This window comes from Lontra canadensis, unplaced genomic scaffold (genome assembly GCF_010015895.1).
Source record: "Lontra canadensis isolate GAN:19392208 unplaced genomic scaffold, GSC_riverotter_1.0 scaffold59, whole genome shotgun sequence".
Taxonomy (NCBI): domain Eukaryota; kingdom Metazoa; phylum Chordata; class Mammalia; order Carnivora; family Mustelidae; genus Lontra; species Lontra canadensis.
In genome coordinates this window covers 11212327-11231617 of record NW_022631053.1, presented here as the reverse complement: position 1 = coordinate 11231617, position 19291 = coordinate 11212327, and the positions used below count along the sequence as shown (strand labels likewise).

The following is a 19291-nucleotide window of genomic DNA, read 5'->3' as shown; positions in this document are numbered from 1 at the left end:
CCATGGGCCAGTGATAGTTCTGTATCCAAAGACTTAATGCAAATGTGGTACTCAGGAAGGGTGGGTTCTAGGTTCAGTCTTGCCCTTAAAAACACATGTCAAGGGGCGCCTGGGTGGCTCAGTGGGTTAAAGCCTCTGCCTTCAGCTCAGGTCACGATCCCAGGGTCCTGGGATCGAGCCCCGCATCAGGCTCTCTGCTCAGCAGGGAGCCTGCTTCCCTTCCTCTCTCTCTGCCTATCTGTGATCTCTGTCTGTCAAATAAATAAATAAAATCTTTAAAAAAAAAATAAAAACACATGTCAATTTAGGCATTTAGCCTCCTGATAATTCAAGTTTCCTCATTTATAAAACTCAATAAGTAATATCCACTCTCCACAGCTCAGGATCACTGTTAAGGGTAAAATGTAGATAACTGATATGAATATGCTTTGGAAACAAAGTGAAGTTCTTTTATAATCTGGGTAAAAAACCATTCAGCTATTTTGAGGTATCTGTTGTCTCAGGGCAATTCAGGAAAATATAAAAGATACTAGGAGCTTATAAAGGACACAGGCTGGTTTTAGTATCTTGAAATTCATGTAGCACAATCCAAAGAGTACAGGATCTTTCAGACAAGATACAGACTCCATTATCCAAATAAATCCATTTCCTCCTGTTTAAAATACGGACAATACCTATTCAAAAAGCTTATATTAAAATGTCTATAGATGCACACATGTATGCACATGTTTGTTAGTGTTCTGCATTTAAGGTAAACTTCCTCCTTCCCTTGGTCTGCAGTTTTAAATAACATCGCCCCTATTGCTGGACCGCAGTTTGTTGAATAAATTGCTTAGTGGTTCTTTTTTCCAAATACCCCATAATCCCCAGATTACATACCTGTGATATTAGATAAAGCCAAAGAATCCATAGAATCTCGAACGCTTTGCTCTGGTTTCAAGTCTGACAAACACTCCAGAGAATCCTCATACCACTGTGTTTGCTCATGGTTATAGCCTGCAGCCGCGTGGTCCAGATCTAACTCCTGGAGCCTTCTGCTGCTTGCCGGGCCTGGGTGGCTGCCGTAAGCAGAATCACCCAGTCCGTCCTGAGACTGTGCCCAGTACATATCAGATTGGTATTTTTTACTTGCGAGGCTCTGGTTATTTTGCTTTAACTCGGTCTTGGTTTTAACCATGTTATCAGATATCCAATGCTCGCTGGCTCGAATATCTATCTCATTGGGCTGCTGCTGAAAGAGGCTTTTATCACCAAACTTGAGGAGGAGCTGCGTCATGTAATCTTCATGCTCAGCCCATTCTTCAGGGTCTTCTGGGGTTTCGTGGTCCACTCTACCTTTCCAGAATTCTTCATTGACAAAACTTGCTCCCTGCCTGGAGAGACTCAGGTCATCCAACTTCCGAGAAAGGGTGTCCTCCGCATTGCCTGAGAGGCCAGGAAACTTGTAGTTCAGAGCAGGGGACAAGAGAAGGGACTGTCTACACTGATCGGCTGACCGACTGCTTTTGCCCATCCGGACACTTCTTCGGGAGTCTCTAGACCGAGCGGACTGAAACGCAGAGTCTGAAGAATCAGAGGCGTGGACATCTTCACCAAGGCTGCATGTTTTTGAGCAGTAAATCTGGCCTTGTTTGGGAAGGAAGGGACATCCCAACAAAGAAGCTTTGCACTGGGCGCAAGAGAAGCAAGCTTCTGTGGCATGCCAGTGCTGCCCGTCGTAGGTCATCTGGGCATGGTCCACACCTGTTTTGGAAAAGGACAGAGGAGGAGATTACAGTTTGATCTTGAATTAGAGGAGGAAGAAATGGGCAGGACTGTTTGTATGTATGAGGGAACTCCAAGGGTGATGGGAATGTTCTGTATCCTGAAAGCGTTGTGGGTCACACAGGTACAGTTAATTCTTATTATGTGCAAATTCCGTATTTTTGAATTGCCTATTTGCTAAAATTTATTTGTAACCCCGAAATCAACACCTGCAGGGCTTTCAAGGAATTTGCAGGCACATGCAGAATGACAAAAAATTGGAGCCAGCTGACAAGCATGTTCTCAGCTAGGTCAAAGCAACATCTTGTCTTTTGTCTCAGTTCTTTAAACAACTGACATAGCCTGGGTCTGTTTTCTCTTTCTTCTAGTTTCTATAATCGTGTTTTCTTCACATGTTTGTGCTTATGGTTAATTCTCCTGTTGAAAATGGCCCCCAAGCATAGTGCTGGATAGTGTTCCTAAGCCCAGGAAGACTGGGCTGTGTCTTCCAAAGAATATGTGTGTCCTAGAGAAGCTTCATTCATGTATTAGCTACGGTGCTACTGGTTGGGAAGTCAGTTTGAGTGAATCAACGTATATTAAATAAGATGCCTTCAAACAAAAACATACATTAAAAACAAAATTATATATTGATCAGCTGATGAAAATGTGACCAGAGGCTTATAAGAACCCAACCCTGTATTTCTCCCAGGAACAATGGTTCTGTACTCAATAATTCAGGCAACTTTATAGAACACAACTATTACAAATACTGAGAACTGACTATATATCCATTTGTCAAAACACAACAAACCAAAAGAGTTATGATCTGTACATTTCACTGTATATAAGTTACAGGAAAAAAAAAAAAAAAGACTAGCCATTTGCAGACAGACTGTTGGGCATGTGACTGAGCAGGCAGGCTGGCTATGCACTCACCGATATGCTCCCCACAGGCCTCACAGTACTCCGCGTACAAAGACTCAAAGCAGCCGCAGCAGAACGGGCGGCCATCCTTCATTATGTACCTCTGTCCTCCCAGGACTGTCTCACACTCAAGGCAGCAGAAGTGTTTCATGTGCCAGTGGCGACCCTCGGCTTCTGTGCACTCATCAGCAAAAATTATCTTTAAAAAGAAACAGGAAGGAAGAAAACCTTAGCGAGCCATTCTAACTGTATGTTTTCTGGGCAAGTGACGGTAGCTCTTCAAAAAGTCACTTAGCTAACCTTGTTTCTTATAGCCTCAAGTATAAATCTAACTCAATTTAGATACAAAGCAAGAGCAGAAATTAAAAATGATGAAAAAGAGAAACTTAGTGACTGCTTAAACTAACAAACATTGATTTCTACACTAGGTAGAATTCATTTGGTCATATTTTTGCCTTCCAATCACACTTCGTTGGCATTATCTTGCAAAGAACATGTTAGCATTGAAATAATTTAGTGTTCTGTATTTTAATAGAAAACTCATTTAAAAAGTCTGTAGAATCACCAGTTACAGCTATCCAGATGCTGCACTGTGTGAACAGCACTTGTAGATAATGCTTCATTCGACCTGGTGGTCATCTCCAGATTAGAGACTATTTTCCTTAATTTTGGTTTCAAAAAAAATTGAAGATTTGAGAGAGCGAGAGAGAGCACAAGCATGGAGTGGGGGGTAGGGGGTCGGGTGGGAGAGTCTTAAGTAGACTCCACAGGGACCCGATGCAGGGATTGATCTCATGACCCTGACCACCATGACCTGAGCTGAAACCAACAGTCAGATGCTTAACTGAGCCACCCAGGTGCCCCTCAAAAACATTTCAGATAGCACAGTACTAAAAAAAAACTTTAAAAAAATGTATAAAAGTAAACACTAAAAGTTTACGGTCACTGATTAAAGGAGACTGAGGAGAGAATGCAATGAGGTACCTTAGGTTGGATCTTGGACTAGAGAAGAGACATTAGCAGAGAAACTGGAAATCTAAAGTCTGTAGTTTAGTTAATGGTATTAGACCAATGTTAATTTCTTAGTTTTGATGTATATATCATCATGTTACCAGTAGGGAAAGCTGAAGGGAGGGTCTATAGAACTCTCTGTCATCTCTCCAACTCTTCCATAAATCTAAAATTACTTTAAAATAAAAAGCTTAAAAACAAAATTTCTTTCACACCACCACCCCTTTCCACATGCCAGAGGTAACTACTGTTAACTCAGTGTATGTCTTTCCATACTATTTCTGTGTGAATACAGATATGTACAGAATCTTATTCTCCTTTATTTAACAAAAAGAAGATTATCTACCACACACTCTACTTGCAACTTGTTTTTCTCCTCTCACAATCCATCAAGGACATCCTACTTATCAATGCTCAAAGACACCCACTGCCTTCTCTCTATTAGCTACATATTATTCCATTATATGAATATATAAGGTTATCTTAAAAATAAACAGCAAAAGCAGGACATATTTTATTTTGCTTAGATGTGAACAGTGGAATATTGGCTTACTAGAAGCTCATTTTTTCCAGTGTTAAGGGATAAACTTTTTTTTTTTTTTTTACCTCATCACATGCTGAACACCGTGGTTTGAGCAGTTCAGCATGGTGCCTGCCACAGTGAATTTTTCCATCCTGGTAAAAATAGATGAGGTCGACCAGCAGCTCGTTACAGGTGAAGCAGACAAAACAGGAAGGGTGCCAGCACACTCCAGGGCCCGCGCGAGAGGCAAACACTGCAATTTCACCTCCGTTTATCTTCAACCCACACTAAAAACAAAAGGAGTTGAAATTGGGATGATCCTTCTTTGATGACTGGATTCTCAGCCTTTCCCACTTGACACTAAATCCCATTTTGTCAAGAAAGCTTTTATTTTTGCCCCCTCCTGTTGGTGATTAAATAGCTCTTTAATGCTGGATTATTTCTGATTCTCAGCTGGAACGAACATGCCTCAGATACATCTGCCACACTAGACGGTTTCGAGGAATGTTTTCACCCAACTTCCATTAAGTCGTTTTTCTGAGCCAGCCTCTCCCTGGATCCATTCCCTGCTCTGAGCCAGTGCCCATCTGAAGGTCTTCATTAGGCTTCTGTAGTTCTGAATGCTAGGTGTGCCCCTGCACCTGCCTCCGTGCCGAGATCCCAGAAAGGCAGGATGTCACCCAAAGTTTAGGTAAGGCCAGACAGACAACCCCCGTCACGTATACACAGCAGCGCAGAATTATAAACATGAATATCCACTTAATAAAAAGCTAGGCTCCTTTTATTTTGGGGAGGCTTTGGGGGCCCATGCCTGTGCTAGCCCTGTCACCTACCCCCAAGCTCACTCTGTCCACATCACTCCCATGCACGACTCATCCCGGGAGGCTACCTGCTCACACACGGCATGCATTACTGCTCTGGACAAAAGCTTGATGGTTCCTCTTCCGAGTGCTTCTTTCTTCCGTTGAGCACTAAACACCTGCAGTTCTTTTTTCTCCTCCTCACTCAGAGACTGGCAATACCGCACCTTCGGAGACAGGAAAACAAGCCCCACACTGGAGCGCACGGTCCCCCTCGCCAATTCATTTCCAGAGTGCGAGTTTCAGGAAAGAGCAAGTTGAACTGTCGTGTCCCGTGAATCCCCGGTTTAAAAATGGCACCATACCTTTACAAGGACACCCAATCTTGCAGCCTCTCTAGCAAAAGGGGAAGTACAATCTGAAGGAACTAGCTTTTAAAAAAACAGGGAATGTTTAAACTTCTATCAGAGACACTTAAAGAAAAAAAAAAAAGACATTAACCTTTCTACAAAAGGTTTAAACTTGTGACTTGCCACACACACTCCACATTCTACAGGAACCCAACTGCAGGCCTGGACTATCAGAAAGCCAGGACTCTGGATGAAAGGGCAGGGAAATCCCAAGAATTTGTAGGCTCCTGATAAGTGGTGGGTGGCTGCAAACACTATAAAAACCAACTTGTTGTTAAGTTTATTGCACTGACACTCTTTTCTCTCTTAAAGAATGGAAAGCTGTAGCCTGAAGCCAAATTTTAACTGAAGAAAGGCCAAAGAGCCCTAGCCAATGAGGAGGTAGAGTTTATGAGAGGCATCTCAATGTTTAGGGTGGGTTTGTTTTTTTTTTTTTAATTAGCCTTCTTCCTGTCATTTTACCTCATTATCATGTGGTGGCAACTGGTACAAAAGCTGTTTAATTCGATGTTTCTCTCCAGGGCTGTTAACATAAGGAACCTTTTCCTCTGGTAAACAAGCAAAATAGAGCTGGATCTGAGGAAGAGATGGAAAGAAAGACATCAGCATACAGGAAGTGAACATCTTAGTTTATATTCCATCTTAAAAAGTTACCTTTCCCTTCGGCTACAGGGCTTGGCCTCTTCTAGCTAATGAGAAGACCAGCTGAGCCAACGTGGCAGAGCTGCAACCCTTCGAACAGCCAGCCCCCAGCTGCTAAATTGCTCTTCAGGAATGTAATTTGTAGTGACAATTAGGAGCATCATAAATTATGCACCATAAAATGTGCACAGTTAATGCTACTATTCCTCAGCCAGTCTCCCAAGGGTCAGCCAAGAAACAGTGCAGGGGAATGCCGCCGATGACCACACAGGCTGTGACACTGTCCCAAACCCAGCCACTCCACAAGCACACTGCATCTGCTCTCTGAATGTTACACGTTACAAAGACAAAAGCTGGATTGTTAAACTTTGTCAGCTCCCCCTTATCAGGTTCTCCCAAGCATCAGCTTTCTTTGCTTCCCTGGGTGTTATTTTCTAAATACCTGAAGTCCATTTCCCTACGGAAACTGGAGGGGAGCCACACTGAGCTGTACTTGGGTCACTCTGAGAGGAGGACTTAATTTTTGTTCGGGGTTTTTATTTTCTGTTGTATTGAAGGAATTAAGTGTTAATTCCTTAAGGGATATTAAGGAATATCCCGTCGTTGAGTAGCGCAGAGTATACTGCGGCACTGAGAAAGAATGAAAGCTATCCAAGGGAAAAGGGAAAAGGAGATCAGGGAATTAGGGGCCTGTCCACTTCAGGATCTTAGTATCACACAAAACCTCCCCGACCCAAAGCTGGAAGAGGGGGTTTTCTCCCAGTGAGCAGTTTGTCAAAATACGGCTTTCCTAACCCGGGTGCCAGCCCGCTGCCCTCTCTCCCCATTGTATCGGCTACAGAAGACTTTCCAGTTAGAAGGACCCACTGAGCAGCAGCTTCGTGGGCATGAGGCAGGCCCTGCATGAATCAAGAGCCCCTATTCTCAGAAGAGTTCCCCACCATAAGTCAGGAGCAACCACACACCCAACCTGCACCTGTTACTTCAAAACTATGGCTTCACCCTTATAAGAGTATCTGTCACCATCAGTGTTCAATATGCTCATCATTATAAGGCTATTGGGAAAAGAAAAATATGCATACACTTAAAAGAAGGTGTCACCACAGTGCGAAGAGGCAGGGGGGAAGGGAAGCTAATTTTGTGCATTTTATTGTTATTTTATGTGTCAGGTTATCAAAGGTCCAATGTCTACGCAGTAATACTTCAGATGGTTTCTTACAGCTCTGTATTTCTTCTGTTCCAAAGCAAAAGCGTTGCTGAGAACATGGAAACGTTCCTCTTTCACTACCTTTTTGTTGTTACTGTTTTTTCAAAGGTTAAGTTCCTCTCACTCTCCGAATAGACATGTCAGACAGCCACATAACAAATGCAGGACCAGTGCTCTGGAGGTCATTCATGGGCAAAAATAGCATAACTGGAGGGCTTCTGGATTCAGGAGTCCAAAAGGACTGAAAACTTTCATCAAGAAATTAAGGATGATGGGGCGCCTGAGTGGCTCAGGGGGATAAGCCTCTGCCTTCGGCTCGGGTCATGATCTCAGGGTCTGGGATCGAGCCCCGCATCAGGCTCTCTGCTCAGTGGGGAGCCTGCTTCCCTCTCACTCTCTGCCTGCCTCTCTGCCTACTTGTGATCTCTGTCAAATAAATAAATAAAATCTTAAAAAAAAAAAAAAAAAAGAAATTAAGGATGTCCTTAAAAGGCAAAAATTTATACTATCCAAAGAGTAAGGACTGAGGAGGGTAGCATGTCAGTGTGGTAGTAATGGTCTATAATTTTTTTTTTAAGCAATTCTTAAAAATATTATGTCCCCTTGGAAAACATAGCACACAGGGTGAGCAGGTTCTCACCTGCTCTGGTCTGAGGCCTGGGGGCACCCAGGCATACTCCTCCAATGCGCAGCCAGAGTCGTCGTCCGACGTGGAGCTCCTCTGACACCCAAAGGCGAGTTTGCTCATTTTGGGCTCCATCTCCAAAGGCATAAGAATCAAGTGAAGAGGCAGGTTTCTCAGTCACAGGACATCAAACAATGGCTGCTGTGGACAATACAAGAAAAAACAAATTAAAACCCAAAGGCACTATTCTTACGCTCCAAGAACTTTTACTGAATGTTGTTTATACACAGCTGGGCCTAGAGAAAGTAACCGAATTACTGATGTCACCACCCCCAAAACCCTCAGGCCCACTGAAACTTAAAATCTAGGGCCACAATTTGGAAACAGCCTCCTTCACGACTCAGCATTTCAGAAAATGCTCCCCAAACTAGCTTAGTTCCAGTTGCCTTTAAAAAGTGCCTCTAACACACTATTCATTAGAAAGGTTCTCAAGAAAACGGCTTTGCTGACTAAATTTCCCACAAATGAAATCCTTGTGAAGTCCTAGGAGTCGAGGAAAGAAGTGTGAGGGCCTGCACCTCCCCCTGCCTCGCCCGCGCTGTGGGCCATGAAAAATGGCTCCAGAGAACGCCACCCCGCTTGCCGGGGTTTCTAGTCAGTGTTCTCAAGAGGCGCCGCTCCGTGTGCAGAATGGGTCCACGGGGGCAGACCGCTTGGGTTTCCGGGTTCTGATCAAGTTTCAAGAGACCGCAAACTGAGTTTACTCAATGAGTGCAAAGAGCAGTTAAATCCTCCCATAGTACGTTCAATCCAAAGCCTTCACTATCAATGGGCTAGAGTCAGCCAGATAGTTCATCAATGAGTTCCTTCAACAGAAGGTACTGAATCCAAGCACAAGGCAGAAATAAAATCCAGCGACGTGCCCATTAGTGTTGAACTACATTACTACCAGGCACTCACTGAAAAGTTACGCAGTACCTACGATGCGTGTGACATGCTAGCAGCCAGCTCCTGGGCAATGTAAATCCAGTTCTGGATGAACAGTCTTCCTCAGAGGGAAGGGCTGTAAAAGGTGTCAACACAATGGTCCCTGCCCGAGAGCCCAGGAACTGGGTTAGCAGCACTGAAGTTCCTTGTTAAGTGTCTTCTGATTCTTAACATCCTCCCTCATCCCAAGGCACTAAGGAAAAAAAGACACAAGACTTTCAGAATCAGCTTTCAGAACGCAACTTTATACCTGCCCCTTTCCCCTCACGAGAAAAAGGATACACGATTAGTTTGACCCCGGTTTAAAGAAAACAAGGCTGCGGGAAGTGAAGTGACTTGCCCAAGGTCACACAGCTAAAAGCCAGAGTGCAGTCTAACTCATCAGACTTCCAAAAGTTATTTTTGCCTTAAAAAATTCTCTCGCCTGCTGAAACAAGTAGAAAAGGCAGTGAAGCCGGAGACCAAGCCCTTTTTCATCCACTATGTCAAACGCAACTCTACTTACAGTACCAGAAAGTGTTACCTATCACAACCCGATTATTAAAACATATGGTTCCCCTTTTGTAAGTTAAAGGACATAAGAAATTAAACTTGTAATAGTCAACAAATGGAAGGCCAAATACCCAATGCCCACAATCTTTAGTAGAAGAAGGAGCGATATCACACGGTAGGTAGATAGGATTCCAACTAATGATTTAACTCCTTCACGCTGAACAAAAAGTAAAGATGACCTCATTTCCTCCACTATCACTGGGAGGTTATGACCTTTTAAATAAGTCGTCATTTCATACAGGTGCAATTCATTCCCATCTTGACTTAAGAAAGGCTCTCTAAACAGGCACATTCCTTAGTCCTCAGTAAAAAGGGATGTGTTAATGAAAGTCAGAAAATTTCTTGGATCTAGTCTTTCCCTTTTGTTTTAGAAAAAGCAACTCCCACATGTCAAAAGAAGAGAACTAGAGTTTAAGAATTTAATTATTAACCCCAAAACCCCACCAGGAGAGAAGGAGGGGTGGACTTCAATATAATTTTAACCTGAATCTTGAAATAGGTTCATTTGGTCCTTGCCAAACCTGGCTGAGGAAGGAGATACTACAGTACCTGCTCTGCAGAAACTTACAAAGAACACAGATTTTAAATAGAACCTAAAAATTAAATGTCACCATATTATAAAACAAGAAAAAACACCACAAATTAAGACAAATCATGGATTTTCCAAACTAGCACAAAGATGCAGATTACCAAAGATCTGAATCCCTTTTACAGCTGTATTCCTTAGCTGTATTCCTTGATTAGCCTTTTGCAAAAAAAAAAAAAAAAAAAAAAAAAAAAAGTACAATTACTCTCCTAATCAAGGTAAATCAACATGAGCACTAGATGACACAGTCCACCTCCTCCCAATCACCTAGAGGGGTTGGCCACGCCTCGAGCCTGCCCTCCCCATATTCATCCCAGCCTCTCCACAGTCTACACGGAGGACTGCTGTCCACTAACAACATGAAGGGTCCAACTGGAAGAACGTGAGAGACAAAGTCCTTGTTATCCCAGGCAAGGTTTCTGGTTTCATCTGTTGGTGCTCTGACAGCTACCTTATTCCTCTGTGCCCGGCATGGCACGATTTGTGTTATGATGTTTAATCCCCATATCAAGCAGCCCGAAGAGGGTGTATCTTGATTCACAGAGAGGGGAAACTGAGCCCACAACGATCTGCCACAGGACAACTGTCTGAAGGTCAGTTAACAAGCAGCGGCCTTAGAACTGACCTGTGATCTTAAACCCTTACCCATCGCTGCCTCTTAGAGGTGGAACCCGATAGGACAAGTTCCCTTTTTTGCCACCAACTTAACCGTGTGCCTGCGCCACAGCGGTGACACATGACGGACCGTGCGGGGACAGGCCGCATGGCCCAGAGCAGGCAAAGTGAGCACACAGGCAAGAAGGATTATAAAAATTCAAGCCCGCGTGAGCTGTTGATTCAGAATCTGTTCTCTGGAGAATGCCTCTGTTTGCTTTGTATCAGGAGACAGTAACTTAAAATGACAAAACATTCCATTCAGTTAGCAAGGTCTCAGAGAGGACAAAAAAAAAAAAAAAAAAAAAAAAAGAAAGAAAAAAGAAAAGCGACACAGCATGACCTTCACTCACCAGGCTGTAGTGAGAGACACTACATTGCCACTAGCTACTTCTTCTTTAGTTGAGAACACACAAATTTGAATATGGCTTTTTCTTTTCTGTTTAAAAATTACCTGTCAAGAGACCCTCAGATTCTTGAGTATATCATCATCTCGTACTGTGTCATAGGAAAGCAGGTGACTGCTGAGCATGGTTCCTGCATTTTCTAAAATGTTAAAGTAATAAAAATGATAAACTTGCTCCCACTGCTAACTCTTACTCTAGGCATGTACACTACTGTATGGTATGTGTTTTGACAACACAACGAGAGGGGAGCCTGGACATTACTTATGCTCTGGGTCATGATGTAGGGGCTTCCTGGTGACATGTAAATACATGTCTCATCTGCCAAAATTCCACCGATTAGACCAAACACGAAACCAGGAATTGGATCTAATAGAAAAACATCATTAATTTCATTTCTAGGCATTGTCATTTTAGGTTGGTCATGTGATATAAGGACACAAATCAGATATACAAATGAACAGGATTATAATGGGAACAGAGTTGCTCAAAGCTGGGATTATGACAGAGAAACTTTCTCAAGATTTGTTTTTTTTGCAGACCCACACTTAGATGCACAAGAGTGGCCCTGTCCTGTGCCCTGTCCTTTATTAATTTTGTATTTTATTTTTGTAAATTCGTATTTTGATGTAATTTCAAATTTCGGAAAAGGTGGAAGAGTAAGGGACCCCTATGTAGCTTTTACCCAGACTCCTCAACTATTTACATTTTGCTTCATTCCTTTTATCATCCTCCTCCTCCTCATGATCACAAACACTACGCATGATTTTATGGGAACCATTTGGGAGTGTGTATTTTTACATTCTCTTACCTAACCTAGCTAAACTAAACATGGTATTTTTTAAATATTTAAAAAAAAAAACAACTGTAGGCAAGACACCATGTTAGATGCTCTAAATAAATAGAATAAAAAGCCAAAATAGCTTAGTATTCTGTGGTTATTGTGAGGCAGGTTTACTTCCTGGTCTTGAAATGCTGTAATTTAACTGAATGAACTTAATCATATGTGAATGACAATTATGTAAGAACCAATTCTATGCTAGGTTTGCCCCTCCTAGGGAAACGAATTAGTAGAGGCCCCACCTCACCAATGTCTCTTTATAATTCTGGATGTAAAGAAGTCTCATCATGCAGGGAAAAAAGTAAAACAGTTATCAGGAATGGGTCTGTTCAGGTTTCAGAGTCTGAGCCTTAAGGAAATGTGCAGAGGAAGCGGCACCTTTAAGAGCTACCAGCACAGTCAAAGGTGTCATCGAGGTCAGCGCAGCACGCAGGAATCTGAACCAAATCAGAGCAGGTTAGGAGGTCTTTGCAGACACAATTTGAAGAGAAGACTAAAAGCCAGTTAGAAGAATCTAGAAGAGAAATGAATGACAGAAGAAAAGAGCATGGACACAAGGGAGGGGAGAAGGAAGCCTGAGGTCCGGCAAAGAGAAATGAGATACTTTTTTCTTAGAAAGACAAGGATTATCCTGGGGGTACTCCACACAGCCAAACAGACGGTGGAAGAGTTTCATTTCCCTCCTTTGTCCCTTTTCTCCCTCTTCCCTTCAAAATAGTTAAACAGCTACTTCTCACCATGTAAAAAGACTCAAAGACAAACAGCTTGCAGGTGTAGGACTTCTCAATCATCATATAATTGTCAAGAGAACATCTGACCCAAGGGCTAGAGCAATACTTAGGGAATAGGATCTGGGGCTTCAGCATTCAGTAAACTCAGCCTTGAAGTCTTCAGACCTCTCCCAAGTCAGCGATCATGGGGTCTTATTTTACGGCAACTATTTTTCTTTCAAAGATAGTCTAAGTATGGGAAAGGTGGTTTTTTTTTTTGTTTTTTTAAGATTTTTAATTTATTTAACAGAGAGAGAGAGAGATTACAAGCACGCACAGAGACAGAGAGAGGGGGGAAGCGGACTCCTCGCTGAGCAGAGAGCCCGATGCGGGACTTGATTCCAGGACCCTGAGATCATGACCTGAGCCGAAGGCAGAGGCTTAACCCACTGAGCCACCCAGGAGCCCCAGTATGGGAAAGTTTTGAAGAAAGGAACTGCATGAATATAAAGAATTACTTAGTATCGACATGTGTCAGTTGGCATTATTACTTCCACTGTTAGTGGGAACATTTTCTTGAAGCTGATTGGCAACATCCAGAATAAGAACAACTTGCTAATAACAAAACAAGGTTGACATGTGAATTTCATCTTCTTTTTGAGGTCAGGAGGTTCTCTAACCTTTTGAAGGGCAAACAATTTTGACAAACTATTAGCCTCCATTCCCAGTTCCCTTAGAATCAACTTCTAACCAGTCCCTACATAAAATCTCCAGTACCAGCTTGTGTGCATGTGTGTGGGCCCACACCCACCCACAGACACACATGGTGCGTAAGGGTCTACACACCAGGGTATTTCCAGGTGTCTTAGGCAAAGCAACAATTGTGAGAACCCAATATATGACTGGCTGTAAGCTGACCCTTTCAACTTGTCAGAGCATGGCCTTATTTATCCAACACCGTGATGTAGGGAGGGGTTCCTCATGAAATTTACTTCCAGATTAATTTATTCCATTTATTCATTCATCCCGATAGTTAAAGGCCATTACTGAGTGATTCCAGGAAATACCAAAAAGAGGCAACTGAATTTATTCAATTAAACACTAGAACTTAAAAAAAAAAAAAAATGTATCCACGATGACAAGAGAATTTCCAAATTCTGTTATACAATTCCTTGCTTTCTTGAGTGGTGCTATGTGTGTATACTGTATGTGATTTAGCCTTTGGCTGATAATTTGTTTTCATTCTCAGTAGAAAGTGAACAGTAGAAAGAACACAGGCTTCAGGAATCTAATCCAGTCATCCAGCTGGGTGTGACCTGGGAACCTAATTCCTCCACTAGAAAGTAAGGTTAGAGCTCTCTCTCAATGAAAAGCTTATGTCTGGAATCACATGGCCCCAGACTCATGGATTTAAGATGGCTGACCAACTTTTTATATGTTTTTCCCTCCCTACTGTCATGATAGATTTTTGAATTCCTGCTGCTTTAGTCTCTTATTAAGTAAGTAGCCTTTTCTCTCTGCCCACAACCAGCAATCTCCAAATCTTTTAATTTGTTTTATGTTCTGCAAATTAGGCAACTACAATTTGAAAAAAATTGTTTAAAAGTATACAGAATCGCTTCTCGGCCTTTTGGCTAAGATCAAGGGTAAAAGTTATAGAACCATTATGCTATGAACAAAGGCTTACACATTCCTTCTGTGAGTACAGTAATCACTGGTTAAATAAGATAACATACGATATGTGAAGGTATTTTGCAAATTAAAAGCAGCTTTATTATTTTGCTATGCTATTCTGGTCATTTGAGAATCACTTACTTTCTGCTGTGCTATATGCTGCATCCAGGACAGCTAAGGATTACTATTTTGATTGACCTTGCCATATAACTTGCCATAAATGAGCCTTTACTATTTTTCCCTACAAAGCTTAGTAAGTCAGCACGGTATATGAAGGTCCAGAGGCAGAGAAGAGTCAAGAGTTTCGCTGGAAGACAGAAGCAACAACAGAAGGCAACGGGAGCACCGAATGCTATTTTCAAGAATTAGACAAATCAGGCAGGAGACTTTGTGCTTAACTCTCATAAGGTGACAGGAAGAGACAAAGGGCATGTGAACAGAGTGCCACCGACGGTCTCAAAGAGAACTAATACAACAGGGATGGTCAGGAAATAGAACAGGAACCTAGGAGAGCCCTTTTAGTCCACTGCTACTAAGAGAGCCTAAACATGGCGGCGTGGGGAGATGAAGTAAAAGGAACCAATAGGAAAGGGGGAAACTGGGTCAAAGATAGTCTTGAGTCTTATGTGACTCAAAGACGACGCACTAAAATGGAAATACTACATAGGCAAGTCAGAGGGGAATAAGGATTAAAGGGGGTTGAGGAGAAGGAGTTCAATCAGATACATAACTGACGTTATAACTATACATCAGTTCTGGTCTGGTTCCCATTATTAATCATTTTCTTGGACAAAGTCACCAAGCCAAATCAAAATCATGCAAATAGAAAACAGAATAATTTTCAGTGCCTGCCATTGAACATGAAGTCCAAGGTCATACCCCTAATTACAAATACTTTTCCCAAATTCCACTCTAGTACCGTGGCATTGCAGGATCCCTATGAAAAGGTACTTCTTGTGTGAACCTGCCCAGGGAAGTCAGAAATCCTTTGATCACCAAAACCCAGGAGAGATACCGATTTGTGAAGTCAGTTGGGCTAACATTCTCTAGGGGTCCCCTGCTGCTAAGTGTCATTCTGTGGGCCACAAACTGCTTAACAACTTCTTTGTTAAACTGCTTGTTAACAAGGCCTCAGCACACAGAAGATGCAGATCACACATACCCACTCAAGAGCTACTCTAACTCTGTCAGGCTAAATATGCAGGTGAATTAAATTTAACCACAGACTAACTTGGCAATACAAAAACCTGTAACACTTCTACAACAACACACAACACATACAACCCTATGGCTATAGGTATTTTTTTTTTTTAAAGCCAGAGACCTGTAATCACAATAGGTATCAAAACTATGATAACCAAGGTTTGGATTTCATAGCAGAGACCCTAAACTGTTATCTCTTTAAAGCTTTCTCACACACACACTCAAAGAGCACTCAGAGCTTACAGTCTGCTAAAGACAAAAGTTCAGAGCCCAATTCAGTTTTATTTATATTGAAAAGAACTGCAGAGATAACTGCAAAATAAAAACATAATGAAGGTATCCAAAGACATTGCCTAATGAAAGATTCTTTTGCTAAAAGTACTTCATACCAGCAATTAGTGGCATTAGGCCATGTGCCCCTTGGCATTTTCTGTATTTTCCAGGTAAACCTCCATCCAACTTGTACATTTTCCAACAGCTGAGTGGCCTGTCATGTACCATCCAATTGCCAAGAAGCTATCCATTTTTCCAAGAGGAAATGTGCAACTCTGCGGGGTTTCAAAGCATTCTAATTTCGTGCACAAATACATTCCACGACAGTAAGACAGACTGCTTAACAAAAGGAGGAAACATGATGACAAAGCATGGTCCTCTGCCAGAGCGACGCTTTTGGGGTCAGGTTTTTTGGCTGTAAACCGGCCTATACAGACAAAACCCCAAACGCACGCTGGGGTGTGGGCGGACCACGCAAGGCACTGCGCTAATGAACCAGTTATTTTCCATAACGGGGGACGCAGATATTTTCGCAAATCGTGTTCCAGTCAGACTCCTATTGATTTTTTGAATTTCTATTTTCAACGGCGGCCCAAGGAAACGGCAGCCAGACTTGACTCCAATGTACACACAGACTCGGGTTTCACCCCGTCACCTGTTGGCTCCTGAACAACACCCCTCTTTGTGAAACTTACAGCACTCATTTGAAACAAGTTTCCAGAGAAAACACTTCAAGAAAGTGTTTGAGAAGTCACAAGACTCGAGTTGTAAAAACAAATTCCACACATAGCCTGGTTTATACTGACACAGATTAATGTGAAATCCCGAGCTTTTTAAAAAGGGGGTCGGAGGGGAGCCGGAGGGAAAGGATGCCACCCTTCTCGGGGAAAATGCGGCAGGCTAATTCTAGATAGGGCTGCGGGGTTCCGCTGGGTCAACCCAGGCCCGCCGGGAGGCCCTTAGAGCAGCCGTCGGCGCCCCGCAAAGCCCGACCCTCCGCTCGGGCCGCAAGGGGGCGCCCCGGGCCGCGGGAGGGACCGGGCCCCGGGCCCATTCCTAGACTGCCCCCCGCCGCCCCCTTCCGCACCCAGAAGCGGAGCCCCAGACCCAGCGGCTGGGAGCGAGTCCTTCCTGGGCGCCGACGCGAGGCCCGCAGAGCACAGCTCCTCCTTCCCCAGGGAGACAGTACAGTCGCCTCTGAGTCCCCTTACCCACCTCCAGGGGAAAGCCTCGCGCCGCCTCTGCGCAGCGCCCCCTCGGAGGAAGAGCACTCGCCCCGCGGCGGGACGGCGCTACTGTACGGCCGCCGTCCCCTCGTCTCTCCCCCAACTTCCGACGAGAAGCCCCCTCCCCGCGGGCGCACGGGGACGCGCGCACCCCCGCAGCACTCGGCTTTCAGTCGCCGTCGCCCCGCTGCCATCAAGCCCCCGGGGCAGACAGCGACTCCCCACCTGCGGCTGCGGGGCCGAGCGCGGCCTGCAGCCCCTCCCGGCGCCCGCCGCGGTCCGCGAATTCGCGGAACCGCTCCGCGCCCACCACTCCATACCCTGGCGCGGGGCGGTTCCCGAAGGAAAAGAGGACCGGGTGCCCCCCGGGTCACCCTCACCCACCCGTTTCCGAAGGAGACCCTAGCAGGGCGGGGACGGAGGCGCGGAGGCGGCGAGCGCAGGGCCCCGGGTAAACCGTGGCGGGACGTGCCCCCCAGTCGGGGCTCAGCGCCTGCCCCGCCCAACGGGTAGGGGGTGGCTGCCGGCAGCCCGGCTCGGCCGTGATGCACCCCCAACCCCACGCACACACACCCGCTGCCCCCCTCAATCCCCCTTTCGGTGCAACGCGGCGGTCCTCACCCGCTGCAGCCCTCTAACCAGCCGTGGGGGGCCCGGCAAAAGGTCCTTCAGCTCCCGGGAGACCCTCCGTCCCCGCCGGCGTCGCCGACTCGGCTCCCCCGTGTGTGAGTCGCCTCGTCCAGGCCACCGCATCCCCCACGCCCCAGAGCTGCGTTTCTCCAGAACCATCCACCGGGGAGAGAATAATCCCCGCGTCCGCTCTGCGCCCGGGGCCGGCGCTCTTCAAAAGTAACCAGAGCCCGCATTTTAAAAAGTAACCATTTCGCTTCCTGCGGCTCCTACCCTCCTAGGAGCGCGGCCCGCCGGCCGCCCGGCTCGCAGTCCCAGCCCCGCGCGGCACCCGGCTCGCGTCCGCGGGAGGCGCCTGCCCAGCCTGATCTCGCGGCCGCCCGCTTTCCAGGAACTGTCACTGCTGACCGTGCCCCTGGCAGGTCTCCACGAGGTCCTGCGCGTACACGATTCCTCGAAAAGTTACCCACCCACTTGGCCAGCCTCGCGGCTGGAGCACCTTACCTCCGTCCGCCCGCTCCATTCCCAGGGGCCCTAGTGAGAGGAGCGGCTGAGATGCAAATACCCCAGGACGCTTATGTAAACTTCCCCCTCCCGCAGGTGCACGCGCGGGCCACAAAACGCTGGGAGAATTATGCAAGGCCACCTCTTAAAGAAATCATCTCCACTCAGCCCCATAAACATGATGTCAGCAAATGGCACGTTTAACCAAGTTCTCACTTGGAAGGGCTCATTAACATATGAATTCTCCTCTTAGGGCTTTTGCATTTCGCAGTGATTCCTACTGCTTAGGGCAGGAGATTTATTTTTATCGGTAAATAACAGCAAAAGAAAAGGTGCCAGGTCAAGGGACACACTTAATCGAGTGCATGAATAAGCATTTTTATGAACAGGTGAACTCCATATCATTATTCAGACACAAGAACATGCCTCATACTTAAGGCTAATCTTGGTTTTGAGCTGATTCCTAGGGACTCTGAGAGAAAGTGAAGTTTGGCATTAGTTATCTACAGAAAGGACCAAGAGAAGCAAAAACGGCCTCAAAGCTTGCCAATAAAGAAATGATAGATTAGTACAACCAGCACCTGAGGCACCCATCTCTTCTGAACTACAGATTTCAATTTCTATAATAGCCTCCTTGTCACAAGGTGATAAAATGCCAAGGGAGGGGAGAGAAAAAGACGCCATAATTAAAAACGTAAGGATTTTGTCCGTTTATAAAGTGCCATTAAATAAAAGCAACTTGAAATGGTCACCAGTTGCTCAGGCATCCTACCTTTTCTTTAGGTTAAAAAAAAAAAATCCTCCAACCATCAGGATTCCTTGGGAGTGCTTTGTCATATATATGTTTCGACAGTATGCAACTCAACAATAGCTCATTGTAACTGTGAGTTAAAAATACACAAACAAGTTGCCATAAATGGAGCAGTCAAGTAAATAACTCTGGCCAGTTTCTGTTATCTCTGTCTTAAAGAGAGGAGAAGCTCCTTTTTTTTTAAGCGATGGTTTTAAAGTGGCAGAGACAAAAATTTGTGTCTCTGCTGGTAGACTAATTCGGAAACACGGATTCAAACAGGATTTGTAATTCAAATAGGCTCTCTGTTGGCTAATACGGATACCGGTTTTGAAGACGGTTCCTAAACAGTTGCAAGATAGAGCTCCT

At 44.7% G+C, this 19291-nt stretch overlaps 1 protein-coding gene across 4 annotated transcripts in view; it reads right to left on the bottom strand.

The window, feature by feature from the left end:
• The window catches only part of PRICKLE1 (prickle planar cell polarity protein 1), a 110813-nt gene that overhangs the window by 3438 nt on the left and 88084 nt on the right, over window positions 1–19291 (bottom strand). For 2 of the 4 annotated variants that reach the window (XM_032876995.1, XM_032876993.1), the window contains 6 exons: window positions 7904–8089; window positions 5877–5990; window positions 5094–5231; window positions 4288–4491; window positions 2683–2869; window positions 880–1743 (listed from right to left, as the gene is read on the bottom strand). In XM_032876995.1, the coding sequence (XP_032732886.1) occupies window positions 880–1743; window positions 2683–2869; window positions 4288–4491; window positions 5094–5231; window positions 5877–5990; window positions 7904–8035 (1639 nt within the window). In that variant the 5' untranslated portion in view covers window positions 8036–8089. Of the gene's footprint in view, window positions 1–879; window positions 1744–2682; window positions 2870–4287; window positions 4492–5093; window positions 5232–5876; window positions 5991–7903; window positions 8090–17619; window positions 17874–18132; window positions 18214–19291 lie in introns of those variants that run through there. The other 2 variants (XM_032876994.1, XM_032876996.1) reach the window with 2 other exon arrangements.